The sequence below is a fragment of the Saccopteryx bilineata genome, chromosome 4 (assembly GCF_036850765.1).
Source record: "Saccopteryx bilineata isolate mSacBil1 chromosome 4, mSacBil1_pri_phased_curated, whole genome shotgun sequence".
NCBI classification, from domain to species: domain Eukaryota; kingdom Metazoa; phylum Chordata; class Mammalia; order Chiroptera; family Emballonuridae; genus Saccopteryx; species Saccopteryx bilineata.
Genome location: NC_089493.1, coordinates 287,995,663 through 288,012,771, shown reverse-complemented (window position 1 = coordinate 288,012,771; position 17,109 = coordinate 287,995,663). Strand labels below are relative to the sequence as shown.

General features: G+C 53.6%; 1 protein-coding gene, 1 long non-coding RNA gene and 1 other non-coding gene across 6 annotated transcripts; 1 reads left to right on the top strand and 2 right to left on the bottom strand.

Moving 5' to 3' along the window:
• Positions 1–862: 862 nt before the first annotated feature.
• Positions 863–7,190, top strand: RAB26 (RAB26, member RAS oncogene family). Of its 4 annotated transcripts, none has more exons than XM_066275244.1 (9): positions 863–1,171; positions 2,264–2,374; positions 5,069–5,110; positions 5,194–5,260; positions 5,390–5,442; positions 5,811–5,876; positions 5,959–6,015; positions 6,115–6,191; positions 6,293–7,190. In XM_066275244.1, the coding sequence occupies exons 1-9, from the start codon at positions 992–994 to the stop codon at positions 6,393–6,395; spliced, it is 756 nt and encodes a 251-aa protein (XP_066131341.1). In that variant the 5' UTR covers positions 863–991; the 3' UTR covers positions 6,396–7,190. The 4 variants fall into 4 exon arrangements, with proteins under 4 accessions (XP_066131341.1, XP_066131344.1, XP_066131343.1 ...); XM_066275247.1 differs by having other exon boundaries at positions 6,105–6,191; XM_066275246.1 differs by lacking the exon at positions 5,069–5,110.
• Positions 7,191–16,289: 9,099 nt separating this feature from the next.
• Positions 16,290–16,831, bottom strand: LOC136334698 (uncharacterized). The gene is made up of 2 exons (XR_010731206.1): positions 16,629–16,831; positions 16,290–16,413 (listed from the first exon to the last, which is right to left on the bottom strand). It is a non-coding gene; the product is annotated as an uncharacterized lncRNA (long non-coding RNA).
• LOC136337095 (small nucleolar RNA SNORD60) lies at positions 16,506–16,588 on the bottom strand. The gene has a single exon (XR_010731805.1). It is a non-coding gene; the product is annotated as a small nucleolar RNA SNORD60 (small nucleolar RNA).
• Positions 16,832–17,109: the final 278 nt, after the last annotated feature.

Genomic DNA, 17,109 nt, shown 5'->3' with positions numbered 1-17,109 from the left:
GATAGAGCCCCACGCAGCCCACAGAAGGGGGTGTCAGGCCACGTCTAATAATCAGCACTTGGTCTGCCTGGGGCCAGAACCTGATGCTGAAGTCCAAGGACCAGCCACTGTTTGGGGGAGGGGATCTCCCACCCCTTTTACCAAGCATATCCTTGAGAGCAGAGGGCCTGCTGCTGGTTGTGACACTAACTTCCCATTTCCCAACGATCCCACAACTTCAGCCCAAGGAGAGCCCCTGCCAGCTCAGCCCTGACGCTCAGCGGTGCCGCTAAGTCCTGCCTCTAATTACCAGCTGCCAGGTGAGTCCCAGCCCTTGGTGCACCGGCTCTTGTTTGCCTAGCGGGAGTGTTGTTGGAGCTTCCTGGACTCTACTGGCCTGGAGGAGAGGGAGGCTCTGCATCAGGGCGGGTGTCATCTCTTGGTGAGAAGAGACTAAATCCCAGAGTGCCTCCCCCCCCCCCCCCCGCCCCGCTTCCCCGTGCAAGCACACTCCGAGCACTCCCCTTGTTCCAGGCCCAAGGATGGTACAGTGGGGGTCACTAGGGCAAGAGGTAGCGCGGGGCGTAGAGATGCACAGCGCGCAGACAAGCGACAAGATTATGGGTGCTCCCTCACCCAGGCCCACAGCCCCACACCTCGGCCCAGGCGGGGAGACCATCACCGAGCTGCGCCCACCAGGCAGAGGCGCACGGACCGGCTCATCCAGGATTGTGCCTGGTTCTCCTGACCCCGCCTCGGGGCGGCCGTCTCATTTGCATGACCCCACCTCAGCGCAGCCATTGGTGGAAGTGGCGGGAGGCCGGGGCTGAGTGGCTGTGGGGCTGTGGCGGAGGCGGGGCTGTGGAGAGCCTGGCGCCCAGGATGCTGCCGCCGCGGACGCTGTGGCGGGACGGGTTCGGGTCCGGGTCGAGCTCCGCGGGAGCAGGGAGCAGAGCGGCCAGTTGTGCATGTGTGGCGGCTGCAGTGGGAGTGCACTGAGAGCCTACCCGCCATGTCCAGGAAGAAGACTCCCAAGAGCAAGGGGGCCAGCGTGCCCGCTGCCTCAGCGCTGTCCGCCGCCAACGGGCCCCGGCCGATGTGCCCCTGCCCCGGGGCGCCGCCCAACGAGCCCTCGCAGCTTGGCCGGACCCCACTTGGCGGTGGTGGCGACTTCTACGACGTCGCCTTCAAGGTGAGCCAGGCACCCCCCACCCCCACCCGCCTGGCCATGCGAGCGCAGCAGGTGGCGTCTGGCGGGATCCGATCGGGAGGGAGTCCGGGGCAAGCGGGTGCAGGGCCCTGCGAACCCTCGGCGGGGAGCTGGCTGGCGAGGCTGGCACAGCGCATCTCTCTCTCTCTCTCTCTCTCTCTCTCACACACACACACACACACACACACACACACACACACAGCAGTCAGACCTGGGTTTAGGATACCCAATAGGCCTGCCCCCTACCCCACGCCCACATGGCAGGGCACGGTCCCATGGAAGTCAGAGCCAGGTGCCCTCTCCCCGCTCCCCGATGCTTCCGCCCCCGCTAGGGCCCCAGTCTCATCATTTCCCATATGCTGCCTTCCCTCACCTCCAGGGTCTGTGGATATCCTGTTTTTTAGAGGGCAGGGAGACTAAGAAGAGGTTTACCAGTGGGTGTGGAGCACTGGAGCCTCTTCCAGGCCGAGACAGAAGCTTGTGAAATTGTGGGGGATTGGTAGGACCCTCGTTGTGTTGAAGTCTTTGGCAGCAGGCTGGCTGAGTGATGTGGGAGGGGTAGAGTAGGGGTTAGGCCTGACTACCCCTCCCTGTCCACAGACCTGTCTTGGGCCCCTCCTCCTGCCAAGATCTGACCCTTATGTGTCACATTCCTCCTGACTCTGGTCCAAGATTGGAAGCCCTCTGGCATAGAGGGCCCCACAGGCCTCTAAGAAGTCCCTAGGTGCAACACCCAAGCTCTGCTTCCCACCAAGCCCCAGATGCTCCCCTTCTAGGTCAGGCATGGTGTCTAGGGCCTGGGGGTTGGGGTTAGGCAGCTGCCCTCTGGGAGAGAGGGAACAGAACCTTGTAGATGTAGCAGCTGGACATGCAGGCCAGCTGGGACCGTAGCTGCGGTGTCTCCCTCAGCCCTGAAACCAAGTCCTGGTGTCTGGCTGGGGGCTTGGGATGCCTCCCTCCACTGTTGCCCCTCACCCACAGCCCCTCTCTGATCAGGCTAGCTCAGGGAAGACCGGACCCCACTTTGAGTGGTCCCTTTGTCCCTAACCCCTCTACCCCTCCTGCTCACACCAGGTCATGCTGGTGGGGGACTCAGGCGTGGGAAAGACCTGCCTGCTTGTGCGCTTCAAGGATGGGGCTTTCCTGGCGGGGACCTTCATCTCCACCGTGGGCATCGACTTCCGGGTGAGAGTGGAGGTTGCTGCCCTGGGCCCCCAACTCTAGTTTGTTGAGTTTCCACAGTACCCCTCCCCTGGCAACTGGTCCTCCATTATCCCATGGCACCGACAGGCTTACAAGGTGGAGCTCCTGGATGGACCTGGCTCCCAGGGTCAGGGTGTTGAAGTGGGATGCCTTAACCATCAAGTTGCCTGCGTCCTGACACCCCAAGGGGCCTGGAGACAGATGTGGCTGCATCTGACTGAAGCAGAGATGGTGCCCGTGCCCAGGACCAGCACAACCCTGGGGTTGTGTTCTGTGCCTCTGGGTGGGTGGTCACTGGTGCCCCCAGGGCCATCAGAGGGAACTCAAGGCCCATGTCCACTTAGGACAGCATTGCTGCCCCACAGTATTAAGGGGGCCCTCAGGTGCCAGGCAGGCCACCCAGGACCTTAAGTGGCAGTGGCCCTTGTACACACACCCCATCCAGCAGCTGGGGAAAGGGTCTTAACTAGAGACTGGGGGCTTGCTTGGGGGAGAGGTCCCTGCCCTTGGGTGAGGAGGCACATGGGAAATGCTCCTGTCCAGCTGCTCTCCCCTGCCAATGTCCCCTTAACACCCCCAGCCAGAGGGCTGGGTCCTGGGATTCTCCTGGGAGTGTCCCTAGACTCTTGACTCCCAAGCCCTTCCAACACCCCAAGGAGCTTAATGGGGACTATGCCCTCAGGCCTGTAGGTCTCCAGCATCAGAGCCCCCGCACCTGTCAACCAGCCTAAATTCCACGTGCTGGTGCTGAGGTGATGTTTGGGTGCTGGTGTGTTCTCGGCAAATCCTGAATTTGCATTTTTCTCACCCTTTAATTAGACCCAGTTGGTGGGAGGTTGGGAGGGAGGCCCATTCTGGGACAGGAAAGGGGGGCTCTCCAGCCTGGGGGCCATTCTCTACCCTGTTTTGGAGGACCAGGTCCCCTCAAATCCTCTAGGAGGAAGCATAGGGCTGAGGTGCCAGAAGTGGGCTGTGTAGGCCCAGGGCAGGGGGTCCTCTGCCTGTTCTGGCCCCACTTCCCCCCTTCTCAACTCCCTCTTGGCTCTGGGGCAGGTGGTGAGGGAGGTGAGGCAGTTGGTTCATACCCTGTTCCAGGCGTCAGGGAAGGCGGGGTGTCCTCCCCAGCCTGGCAGATGGTTGGGCTTGGTTCCCTGGAGACTCAGAAGCACCCTGACAGCAGGAACTTGGGAAAAGGGAGACAGTGACATTCCAGCCACCTCCCATCCCCACCCAGATGTAAACTGGGGTTGGGCCACTCCCTTCAGGGCTGTGGCTAGAGAACATGGCCAGCCAGCAAACACACAGTAAGTACCCTCTGTATATAAGGCAGAGTTCTGCACTCTGGTTACTACACTGGGCGCTGTCCTCAGGGAATTGCCATCCCCGTGTGGAGAGCAGCTTTTAAATGAGAACAAATGCTCTTGACCAGGGATCCCCAAACTACGGCAGCGCGGCCCCCTGAGGCCATTTATCTGGCCCCCGCCGCACTTCTGGAAGGGGCACCTCTTTCATTGGTGGTCAGTGAGAGGAGCACATTGACCATCTCATTAGCCAAAAGCAGCCCCATAGTTCCCATTGAAATACTGGTTAGTTTGTTGATTTAAATTTACTTGTTCTTTATTTTAAATATTGTATTTGTTCCCGTTTTGTTTTTTTACTTTAAAATAAGATATGTGCTGTGTGCATAGGGATTTGTTCATAGTTTTTTTTTTATAGTCCGGTCCTCCAACAGTCTGAGGGACAGTGAACTGGCCCCTTGTGTAAAAAGTTTGGGGACCTTGCTCTTGGCCCTCACTCTGGGCCAGACAGTTCTCCGTGCTTTGCATGTAGTAGCTCATAAAGTCATTGGAGCAGCCCTGTGAAGGGCACCTTGGTTATTTCCATTTGTGGATGGGGAAACTGAGGCACAGAGTATTAGTAATGGACCTGGGTCACATGGTGGGTGACATCAAATGTCATGGAATTGGCTCTAAGCAAAAGGATGGAGAGCTGAGAGATGTCAGTGGCCGGTAAGGGGGACGGGACCTCCGCACCTGGGGAGAGTGCAGGGGAAAGGTGTGTGGGGTGAGGCTGAACTGGTGGGCCTCAGGGAGAGGAGGGAAGGCTAGGGTGAAGGGCCTGGGCTTGAGAGGTGCTGGGGGAGGGCCAGAGAAACTGGATTCAGTGACTGACTGGGGTGGGTGGTGGCAAGGGGCAGTGGAGCTGGTGGGGTCTTGTGCCAGGACTGCAAGGTGGGCAGAGGAAGAACAGCCCGGCCAAGAACTGGACACTGATGGTCATGGAGGACAGCAACCTGAAAGTCCATCAGTATGGCCATCTGAGCAGGAAAGAGGCCTGGGGGCCTTCTGAGCACGAGTCATCAGGAGGGGCTCACCAAGGCACAAGGGAGAGCTGGGTTGACTCCAGGACTTGGGCTCAAGGGAAGTGTTACCTCTAGGTAGGAAGTGAATGAAGTAAAGCGGAAGGGAGGTGTTGGGACAGAGCTTGGCCAACTGAGGGGCAGACAGGTTAAAAATGAATTCAGGGACACACTAGGGGCTCATCAATTTTAGCCTCAGTACTGGCCTGGCACTGCCTGCCTCCCCCCACTCAATCCCCCCTCCCAACTCCTCTTGGAAGGCCCTTGCCAGAACATGGCACTGGGCCTGTTGCTGGAGCTGACTGCTTGTGTTTCAGAACAAAGTTCTGGATGTGGATGGCATGAAGGTGAAGCTGCAGGTGAGGCAATGGGGGAGGGTGAGATGAGAGTACCCAGAAGTGACCGGGCAGCCCTGACCACCAGCCTGTACCTGTCACTGCAGATCTGGGACACAGCTGGCCAGGAGCGGTTCCGCAGTGTCACCCATGCCTACTATCGTGATGCACATGGTGAGTTCATGGGCAGTGTCCCAGATCAGGGAGTCAGGGCTGTGGTCTGTGTCTGCCCTACTTCCTAGGTTTCTGCTCAAAGGGGGTTGTGGGTAACTGGTGGTGTCCTCACTGGCCCTCTGCCCCCAGCACTGCTACTGCTCTATGATGTCACCAACAAGGCTTCCTTTGACAACGTCCAGGTCAGTGGTTTCCTTTTGGGGTGTGTGTGTATGTGATGGGCCATAATGGGGCCTGACCCCATCCCCAACATCCCTCAGACAGATGGCATTAGGGTCTGAGGGATGACGACCCAACTGACAGCAGGGAGGAGAGGGACCTTCTGGTGGCCCAGACTAACTAGAAGCTGAAGGTGGCCTGTGTGACCTTCCAGCTCCATTAGCCCAACCAACATTTTGGGTACTTGTCAGGGGCACCTTGGCATGGCACACAGAGAAATTTCTGGGCCCTTCCTGTTAGAAAGGCACTGTGTGGGGTGTGGTCTGGAGAGGCAAGGGTGGGGGTAGGGGGAACACCAGCCTCTAACCTGGCCTCCGCTCTTCCATGTCAGGCCTGGCTGACTGAGATCCAAGAATATGCCCAGCACGACGTGGTGCTCATGCTGCTGGGGAACAAGGTAGGCACCCCTGTCTGTCTTTTACCCCTGGCTTCACAGAGGGGTGAGCCCCAGGCCTGTTCTTACCAAGCCGCTGTGTCAGGTGGACTCTGCCCAGGAACGTGTGGTGAAGAGGGAGGATGGGGAGAAGCTGGCCAAGGTGAGTGGGCAAGGTGGGTGGCTAGGGGGCTCCCCTGTGGCTGTAGGGCCTGGGCGGTCCCCACCAGGCTGCCACCTGGCTGGCAGCAGCTATTTGCAGGAGTATGGACTGCCTTTCATGGAGACCAGTGCCAAGATGGGCCTCAACGTTGATTTGGCCTTCACAGCCATAGCAAAGTAAGTCCTGGCAGGGAAACTTCCAGATTCCAACCCAGGGACTGAATGCCCCTGTTGGGGGTACCAGCCACCCTGTTTCCATGGTCATTCCTGCCCCACAGGGAGTTGAAGCAGCGCTCCAAGAAGGGCCCCAGTGAGGTCCACTTCCAGCTGCATGACTATGTCAAGAGGGAGGACCGCGGAGCCTCCTGCTGCAGACCTTGAACCTGGCTAGGTACAGCCACCGGACATACCGATGGGAGGCCCAGCCTCAGCCAGCCCCTGGAAAGCTCGTCTACAGGGCCCTCTGACTTGTCACCCAGCAGTCAATCCTTGTGTTTCCAGGACTCTCAGGCTGAACCTAGCCCTGCCATCATGTGGGTGGCAATCTACACAGCTCCAATCCTAATGCGTTCCAGAGCTAGTAGGTCTGCAGGCCCTCCTCACCTGCTGCTGCCTGAGAGCCTTACCCCCAAGGCCTTCACAGAAAAGCAACCCAGAAAGGGGTACACTGTGCAGGGCACCTGGGGCTCTCTGTAGCCCCCTCCTGGACACATGCAGCTTTTAGTTTAGGTAGCAGTGCCTAACCCTTTAAAAAGCCATGTCTTCAGCTGCAAGTGTGGCCCAGGCAGGAAATGGCAAGACTCCTGCCCAGGCCCCAAGCAGAGGGCTTCGCTGAAAATCACATGCATTTGTGCCAAGAACTGGAGACGTGTGCTCCCAACCCACTTACTAGAGGCCCTGGTTCAACCAACAGGGTCTTCCTCTCGTGTTCCCTTAAGGATGCTACGATTGTGGCTTTGTAATACAAGGAATAGCATGTAGGACCATCAGCCCTCACCTGCTGATCAGGGTACCACCATCTTGGCAGGCTGTGGTATTGGGCATGGCTTTCCCATAGTTGAGGCCTGTATTTGGCATGATCAAGCCCAGCAGGCTGGTAGTGCACTACACATTACACTAAAATCTTCAAGGTCTTTTGATTGAGACTGTTCTCAGCTGCAGTGAATAAAGTTTTGTTTTCTGGAATGCCCGTCTCATCTGCTGAAATCACCTTTTAGACATCCCAGCAAAGCCCAGGTCCTGACTTCAACGTTAAGCGGGTGGCACTCCCTCACAACCAGATTGGCAAGGAGAGCAGAGCAGGGCTGCCTAGAACCTCACCGCTGTCCCAGAAGCTCCTGGTAACCTGGGCTGACAACTCAATTTTCCTCTATACCCAATAAGAAAGTGTTCAGTGGCCAATTCATTCTGTTAGTAAGAAATTAAGATGTCATGACCCACCCTAGAATACAGACACACACAAAAAAGCATCTTTTTATGGCCTTAAAGGCAGATATGGAAGTTATACCAGCAAGTGAAAAGGATAAACTCCCATTTTCATGGTTCCAACCCTTCCCAAGGTTTACCAAGGATGAGTCATGTTGCATCCACCGGGTGCGAGGACAAACGTCGGAGACTTTCAGGAGTGTAGATCATACTTTATTAGCCAGTTTAACCTGCGCAGGGGCGAGCTCTCAAGGTGTCCGGAGACACCGTACCCACAAGGAGCTGCAAACGAGTCGCACCTGGCACTTACAACTAGGTCCTTATATATCCTAAGTGAGCAAGCATTTACAGAAGCAGATGTGGCAGTTAGCTATTCGCTAGGGAGGTCGCACACAGCATAGCAACAGGGGAAGGGGTTTAGCTCAGTGTAGAATTTCAAACATAAACTTCTGATAAGGGTCTCTAACAAATAGACTGTAGGATGTTAGCTCAGCTTTGTGCTGATTTCTTTGTTCTCAGCCTCACAGGGGCCTTATCAGCCCCTCCCTGTTCCTGCTCCTTCAAGAATTAAACCCTGGCAGTCATAGCACACCTCCCCGAACCTAACATTCCCCCATCTCTTTTGGGCATAAATCAAACCCTTGATTCTTCATCGGTGGAGAGAATGGTATAAGGCTGAGAGAGGACCATTAGTTTTACTACTTCTAATCTTTCTTTAAAATAATTGAGTAGCTTGTTGAACAAAATGGGCCCTAAGGATAAGAGGCATAAGAGGCCGATACATGGACCTAGCAAAGGGAGAAGGTAAGGCAAAACACCGTGGAGGCTACTCCACAGGGGGCTTTCAAAGAGCTCTCTTCTTCTTTTTGCTAGATCTTCTTGTAGTCTTTTGATTTTGTCTCGGACTATACCAGATTTGTTGGCATAGAAGCAGCAACGTTCCTGTAGAGCCAAACAGATGCCTCCCTGCTCTGCTGTAAGTAAGTCTAGACCCCTCCTATTCTGCAGGACTGCAAGTGGATCTAATTGATCTTGAATATCTTGAATTGTACTAGATATGGCTTGAATGTCATCTATTAGCTTGTTAGAAAGCTTGGCATAGGAATGAACGGCCACCCCTAGTCCGGCAGTACCAGTAGCTACAGCCCTGGTAATACCCAAGCCTACTAATAGTGGGATGAGTGTAACAGCTCTCTTAGAGCGACCTGCGATAATAGTCTAAAGTAGGAACGGGGACAGGCTCATCCCCAGGTATAATGTCTATATCCGGCAATAGAGTGGCTAGCACACAGACCCCGGTCCAGTTGGTGGGCAAATAAAAGAAAGCTAGGTTACCTCCACATAACACTTGTCCCCTGCCAGGGCAGAGGGGGGCGCTGGAGTTAATGAATTCGCTACAATTAGCAAAATCCGCAAACCCAACGTCTATATCAAAGCTGCTATTTTGTGGATGACTTAGGATGCAAGAAACATTGAGGAAGTCTATGGGCTGAACTCTAAAAGGGGTGTTAGCACTGCAATTAGGATATTGGGTAAGCATAGACTCATTGAATGCTGCTGGTAAAGCAATTGGCATGGGTGTGCCTAGGGTCATACAAAACCAGCAGTCAGTAGCTAGGGCAGGATTTGTGGCATTTAGTGCCCGATGGGTAGCGAGGAGTATATCAGAGGACTGAGTGTCTAAGTCGACACCTTGTGCCTTTGGCAAAGCCAAAGGATGATAACTAATTTTTGGGTACGTAAGGTTAATGATTCGTTCAATTCTTTCTTGCACTATAGCTTCCCTGATAGTATCTTGGGGTCCTCCTCCATCCGAAACATGTAGAGGGGATTTCTTAGACCAACATACGGGCTTGCCACGCGTCCCTTTGCACGAAGCCTGCATGCGGCCATGTGATCCTATCTTCAGGCTAACGCCCACTCGAGTTCTCTGAAGGATGGCAGTGAAGTAGGTAGTATCATAAGTAGTGCATTCCTGAAATTCCTCGTAACAGGAGGAGTGCATTTGATCATAGAAGCTAGTGCACTCAGCAGGACAGGGTCCTGGCTTGCCTTGAATAGGGGGAATTATGCGGGGTTTGTTATTGCAGACCCACTCTTGGGTGATATCTCCCCCTATACCCGGTGTCACGGCGAGGTATGCTATTTTGCTATTACAATCAACCTGCCTTGTGTATTTCTCCGGTCTAGTGGTAATGGTTCCTCCTCTGCAGTCACAAGGGGAGCCATACAGTGTCCTGAGTAGCTCTTCAGCGTTTGGTGTCGGCCCCAATCCTCCCTCTGCAAAATTTAATAGACACAGTAGTCCTCCTAGGATGTGGACGAGAACCACAACCTTAAGGGGTCCTTGGGATTTGCGTGGACTCTCCATTTTCTCAGGTCCTAGTCCTGGGCCCCTGTTACCTCGTCAAGCTGGGCTGGTTTTATGTGGGAGAGGTGGATCCAGTAAGGTTTTTCAGCTACCTTGATAGCTGTGGGTGTACTCAGGATCACCTGGAACGGTCCATTCCAACGCGGCTCAAGGTTGCCCCGTCTGTGGTTGAGAATCCACACCCACTGTCCAGGCTCCAGTGGCTCCGGTAGTCGGGAGCTATGTTTCACATTCGATTGAGCTGATCTCTGGAGGGCTCACACCTCGCTCCTGATGTGTTGCAGGGTCTGCAAGGACTTGAGGAAATTATGATTAGAAATCTCTAGTTCCCCTCTGGTCAATCGAGGTACAAGGGGCACAGGTTGCCCAAATAAGATTTCATAAGGGGTCCATTTACTGAGATAGGGGGTACATCTGGTTCTAAAAAGGGCAACAGGGCCTGACCAGGTGGTGGCGCAGTGGATAGAGCATCGGACTGGGATGCGGAAGGACCCAGGTTCGAGATCCCGAGGTCGCCAGCTTGAGCGCGGGCTCATCTGGCTTGAGCAAAGAGCTCACCAGCTTAGACCCAAGGTCGCTGGCTCCAGCAAGGGGTTACTCGGTCTGCTGAAGGCCCCCGGTCAAGGCACATGTGAGAGGGCAATCAATGAACAACTAAGAAGTCACAATGCGCGAGAAACTGATGATTGATGCTTCTCATCTCTCTCCGTTCCTGTCTGTCTGTCCCTGTCTATCTCCCAGTTTTTGCCGGTCTCCTCTCTTAGCTTAATTATAGTTTCCTTCAGAGTCCTGTTCATTCTTTCTACTTGTCCCAAACTTTGGGGCCTATAAATGCAATGCAATTTCCAATTAATACCTAACTTAGTGGCTAGTTCTTGAGATATTCTAGAGATAAATGCAGGTCCATTGTCTGATCGTAGGGCTAGAGGAATGCTGTATCTAGGTATGATTTCCCTTAATAAGACTTTGCAAACTGTGGAAGCAGCCTCTCCTCGTGTGGGGAAAGCTTCTACCCATCCTGAGAAGGTGTCTATTAATACTAATAGATACTTATAACCTGACTTATAAGTACTTATAACCAGGAGTCATTTCTGTGAAATCTACTTCCCATAACTCTCCAGGAGCTTTCCCCTGATACCTCACAAAGGGAGGCAACTCCTTATTCTGGGCGTTTACTCTGGCACAGATGCTGCATCTAGAGACAACGGAGTGGACAATATCCCTGATGTTGGGCCCGGAATAATATTTCTTGACAAGTTGTTCTAGCTTATTCTGCCCTAGGTGAGTGCTAGTATGAATATCTCTCACTATTTCCCTTACTATTCCCTGGGGTAAATAGAGCTGGGAGTCAGGAAGTTCTATCCATCCCTGCTGATTTTTCTTCCCCTTTAACTGTATCCCTTCCTGCTCTTCTTCTGGGGAGTATCTAGGATCTGGAGGTAGTGTTGGCTTAGGCAGCAATGGCAGAAGGCTTTCTTGTGGCTTAGTGGCTGCTTCTCTTACAGCTGAGTCTGCTAGGTTGTTACCTCTTATAATAGCAGAATCCCCTTTCTGGTGTCCTTTGCAATGGATAATGGCAACTTTGGTAGGTAGCCAAATGGTGTCAAGGAGGGCAAGAATTTCACTGTGGTTCTTAATGTCTTTCCCCCCTGCTGTCAGGAGGCCTCTCTCCTTGTATATGGCCCCGTGAACATGGGCGGTGGCAAATGCATAGCGGCTGTCAGTATAGATGTTGGCAACTTTTCCCTCCGCTATCTGTAAGGCCCTGGTTAGTCCTATTAGCTCTGCCCTCTGTGCAGATGTCCCTGCGGGCAGCGCTTTCTGCCATAGGACCTCATCTCCCATAGTCACGGCTGCCCCTGCATACCGTTGTCCATCCTTGACAAAACTCCCATCAGTAAAGAGAGTCAGGTCTGCCTTTTTGTAGGCCTGATCCCTTAAGTCCAGGCAGGAGCCAGTCACCGTGTCAAGGATTTGCTTGCAACTGTGATCCACTGTGGACTCCGGTATTGGCAACAGGGTCACTGGGTTCAGGGCGGTTGTTTTGAGGAACTGAACAGACGGAGGGTTCAATAACTGAGCCTGATATTGTGTCAGCCTTGCATTGGATAGCCACCTGCCAGGAGGTGCTCGTAGCACTTGCTCTACGTAATGTTCCCCAATCACTTGGATATCCTGTCCTAAAGTCAACTTACTAGCCTCCTTGACTAGTATTGAGGTGGCAGCAAGTGCCCTCAGACATGTTGGCCATCCCGAGGCTACAGGGTCAAGTTTCTTGGATAGATAGGTGACGGGCCTCTTCCACGGCCTGAGCTCCTGACTTAGTACCCCTAGAGCTATTCCTCCCTTTTCAGCTATAAATAGCTGAAAGGGTTTTGCCATATCCAGTAGGGCCAAAGCTGGGACAGTCACTAGGGCCTCCTTGAGCACTTGGAATGCTTGCTTTTCCTTATCTGTCCATATGAATTGTTCTTCCTTTCCCCTGGTTAGTTCGTGTAGGGGTCTAGTTAGTTCTGCAAAGCCTAATATCCACAGTCAGTAGTATCCTACTGCACCCAGGAATTCTCGCACCTGCCTCTTGCTGGTAGGCTCGGGGATCTGCAAGTTCGTCTGGATTCGCTGGCTGGACAATGTCCTTTGCCCTCCCTGTAAGTTATACCCCAAATAACTTACAGTTTGCGTCACAATCTGGGCCTTCTTGGCGGAGACTCGATACCTCATTTGCCCGAGATCTTGTAGCAGGTCTGAAGTAGCTTCCTCACACTCTCCTTCATCCTTGGCAGCTATGAGGATGTCATCCACATACTGGAGCAGTACGATCGATGGATGGCAGGAGCGGAAAGCCTGCAAATCTTTACTGAGGGCCTCATTAAAAATGGTGGGGGAATTCTTAAACCCTTGTGGTAGTCTGGTCCAAGTGAACTGCCCCACCAATCCATTTTCTGGGTCATTCCATTTAAAGGCAAAGACCTCTTGGCTCTGAGGTGCCAGAGGAATACAAAATAAGGCATCCTTCAAATCCAGGACCGAATAATAGGTATGGGTTGGAGGCAATGAGCTCAGTAAGATATACGGGTTGGGCACCGTGGGATGGATAGTCTTTACCTGTACATTTACTTCCCGCAGGTCCTGCACTGGGCGGTAGTCATGGGTCCCCGGCTTTTGGACGGGGAGTAACGGGGTGTTCCGGGCTGATTGGCATTCTCGGAGTATGCCTGCTTTCAGCAGGCGCTGCAAGTGCCGTGCAATGCCCTGTCTGGCTCGGGCCGGGACCGGGTATTGTCTGACCCTAACAGCACTGGCAGTGCTCAACAGCTGTACTAGGACAGGCGGTTGGTGGGTTGCCAAGCCTGGTGGGTTAGTTTCTGCCCAAACTTCAGGTACCCGAGCATGCAGGGCATCCGGAACCCCTGCTCCCTCCTCCTTACCTCCTTGGATTATGGCAAGGAAGTATTCTTCAGACAGTGGGACAGTTATCTCCAAGCTGACCTCCACCTCCTTGTCCCTCGTAGGGCTTTCCTCCCGTCAGAAGGTAATGGTGGCCTGCAGTTTCTGCAATAAGTCCCTGCCAAGTAGTGGGTAAGGGCAGTCTGGAATGACTAGGAATGAGTAATGGTGCCTTGGCCTAAGTTGGTAATTCTTGCGGTAGCCCATGGATAGGCTTCTTTCTGCTTTGCCCATTGCCCCTATTTTGGTGGTTGCCTTCTGAATTTGCCCTTGTGGTTGCTTTAGGACTGAGAAGGTGGCTCCCGTGTCAACTAGGAGGTCTATTGGCTTTCCTTCGACTGTCAAGGTGACCGTGGGCTCCTGGGAGCCAACGGGAATGGAGCCCTGGCCCCCTTTTCCTTTGGAAGTTTCTGGGCAGCAATCAGGATTTTGGCAACTTCCTTTGCCCTACCAACATCCGGATCATCCCTATTGACATACACCTTCTGGGCTATCTCTAATAGCTTGCTTCTATTTTATCCTTCAAATCCCTCTATCTTCTGAAGCTTTTTCCTAATATCTGAAGCAGCCTGAGTCACAAAGGCTATTATTTACTAGTCTCCTGTTCTCTTCTGCCTCAGGATCTAGAGGGGTATATATATACTCTATAAGCCTCCATGAATCTTTCTAGAAAGGCTGCTGGGGATTCCTCTCTTCCTTGGATGACTTCACTAACCTTACTGAAGTTGGTAGGCTTTCTAGCTGCTGCCTTGAGTCCCCTTAACAGAGCCCGGCGATACTGGAGGAGCGCGTCCCTTCCCCCAGCGGTATTAGGGTCCCACGTAGGAGGTTGAGATGGAAGAACATCTTCTATTTCCCTTCTTCCCTCCCGAGTTTCCCTCTCTTCTCCCAATACTGCCTTAGCAGCTTCTCTCATTACTCTGTCCCTTTCTTCCGAAGTGAAGAGGGTTTGTAAAATCTGCTGACAATCATCCCACGTAGGCTGATGGGTCCTAAGAATAGTCTCAAGGAGGCCCTGGCCGGTTGGCTCAGCGGTAGAGCGTTGGCCTGGCGTGCAGGGGACCCAGGTTAGATTCTCGGCCAGGGCACATAGGAGAAGCGCCCATTTGCTTCTCCACCCTTCCGCCGCGCTTTCCTCTGTCTCTCTCTTCCCCTCCCGCAGCCAAGGCTCCATTGGAGCAAAGATGGCCCGGGTGCTGGGGATGGCTCCTTGGCCTCTGCCCTAGGCGCTAGAGTGGCTCTGGTTGCGGCAGAGCACTGCCAGCACCGCCCCCTGGTGGGTACAGCGTTGCCCCTGGTGGGCGTGCCGGGTGGATCCCGGTCAGGCGCATGCGGGAGTCTGTCTGACTGTCTCTCCCCATTTCCAGCTTCAGAAAGAAAAAAAAAAGTCTCAAGGAGAGATATTAATCCCTGAGGTTTCTCGGAAAATGGGGGATTCTGATGCTTCCAATTGTATAAATCACTAGTGGAAAAAGGCACATAGATGAGGCAAGGAGGTGCCTGTGGACCAGCATCTGGTGCCGGCAGTGCCTCCCAGAGAGGCAAAATGGCTGCGCCTCCCGTACCATAGACCGCCCCTCCTTGAGTGTGGGGCGGGCTCGAGAGCTCGCTTACATCCTGCCACGAGGAATCTAGTTCCTCCTGCCGCAGATAAAGGTGGAGGGGAATTCACTGGGTCTAAGTGGTCCTCTGACGGTCCAGGCAAAACGGTAAAGTCTGGATGGTCCACCAGGCTGTGTCAGAAGATGGGCTTCTCCCTTTTCCTTCTCTTTGACCCTCCCAACCTTCCCATTTCCCGTAGCGAGACAAACCACCCATCTGCCTCGCTGGCTGTCCTCCAGACACTTTCTGATGTACCCAGGCCGCTCGGTGGCTATATCTACCCACACATCTATATACAGGTATTGGTCTGGGTGTGGTGCTCTATAGACAGTAGCTCTGACAGCAAATAAAGTTGGAAAGTCAAAAGTGCCCTCTGTGGGCCAGCCTACATTGAACGTAGGCCATTCCAGCTGGCTCAAGGTTCGGAGGAAACCCGGACTCGGTGGCGGACCTCCGTACCCGAGCCTTCTTCTGGAAATCAGAAAAATTCTTCAACAGGCACTCGAGCGGGGATCCTGGCACAGACTCCTGTTGTCCCATCCTAGATGATTCAGGAATAATGAGGAGGGGTAGGATACAGGCGCCACACACTAGTAACACAAGGAACACACTTGTTTCTCTCACACTCAACTCAGTCATTCAAGCTCAGACAAAACGCAGCGCGGGGCAAAAAGATTCCTAATGTGATCGGTCACCCCTAAAATTAACAAATCCAAATTTCAGAGAGCGGCGTCCTGCTTCTGAAATCCCTGGGTAGGTTACCAGCGGCGTCCCACCTACTACCTCAGGATTGTGTGCTCCAGAGCCCAAAAGCCAAACCAAATGAGGATCCTCAGTGAATACTCACTCAGCTCGAGCTGTCCCTTCGGTTTCCGACCCAAAACTCCGCCGAGGGAGATCTCGGCCGAGCCCCCAAAATGTTGCATCCACCGGGTGCGAGAATAAACGTCGGAGACTTTCAGGAGTGTAGATCGTACTTTATTGGCCAGTTTAACCTGTGCAGGGGCGAGCTCTCAAGGTGTCCGGAGACACCGTACCCACAAGGAGCTGCAAATGAGAGTCTCACCTGGCGCTTACAACTAGATCCTTATATATCCTAAGTGAGCAAGCATTTACAGAAGCAGATGTGGCAGTTAGCTATTCGCTAGGGAGGTCGCACACAGCATAGCAACAGGGGAAGGGGTTTAGCTCAGTGTAGAATTTCAAACACAAACTTCTGATAAGGGTCTCTAACCAATAGAATATAGGGCGTTGGCTCAGCTTTGTGCTGATTTCTTTGTTCTCAGCCTCACAGGGGCCCTATCAGCCCCTCCCTGTTCCTGCTCCTTCAAGAGTTAAACTCTGGCAGTCACAGCACACCTACCCGAACCTAACAAGTCAGTCCTCCCAGGGAGTCCTCTGGTGTAAAAATAAAGACTCTTGCACTCCAATTCACACCACCTTTTCTTTATTGATAAGCACTTCAGATAGAATGAACTACTCAGCCTTACCTGGGTCCCTGGACTGATTGATGCTGATTTACATTCAAGGTCTCCAACCAGGTCACCAACAACCCTGAAAGGCAGACAGTGCCAAAATTTAGGTTGAAGCCCACTCTTCCCATCTGTTTTCAGCACCAGACCCACCCGCCAATGGGAGACGCCCTGAAGCCTCAGACTTGCAAAATAATCAGGCTGCATGTGCAGTTTTCATACGAGGTGTCAGAAATTAAAGCAATTCATCACAGGCGCGGAGCGACATCGGGGAAGCTAGGTTTGGTCCAGTCTTACCTTTATGGAGCCGTAGGCCTGGAAGTTCGGACTTCCCCGCCGTAACGGGGTGGGGGTGGGGCAAGAAACTTGTACAAGGCTGAGGACCACGGTGGAACTCAGGTCGAGGCAGGGCCACGGTGCTACGTCGGCCTGCGGGTCTGGACGACCCCCTTAGCTTCAGTCGGTAACCAGTTCCTCACACAGCAACGTACACAGCAGTTATTCCCAAAAGAAAGAGAAGTCGCGAGGCTCAAGCTTTTATAGAAACTGCTTCACCTCTGCGATTGGATAACCCTGGCGGAAGTACCAGCCCCTGCTGTTGATACGCGGGGTTGTCTGCTCTCCTAGTTTCCACCAATAGCGCCGTGGTATTTCTTTTCGGGAGGTCTTCCCTTATGGAAAGGCCATTAAACTTGTCAGCAACGCACGCAGCCAATCAGATTCCGATTTGCAACATAGACTGATACTGAGCCGCCAATCTCGCCCCGCAACATCGGAG

Excerpts from the sequence above, each read along its gene's own strand:
- RAB26 (XM_066275244.1), top strand. The coding sequence starts at position 992 with ATGTCCAGGAAGAAGACTCCCAAGAGCAAGGGGGCCAGCGTGCCCGCT. Across the intron at positions 2,375-5,068 it reads CCGTGGGCATCGACTTCCGG|AACAAAGTTCTGGATGTGGA; the intron begins GTGAGAGTGGAG and ends CTTGTGTTTCAG. Across the intron at positions 5,443-5,810 it reads CTTCCTTTGACAACGTCCAG|GCCTGGCTGACTGAGATCCA; the intron begins GTCAGTGGTTTC and ends CTTCCATGTCAG.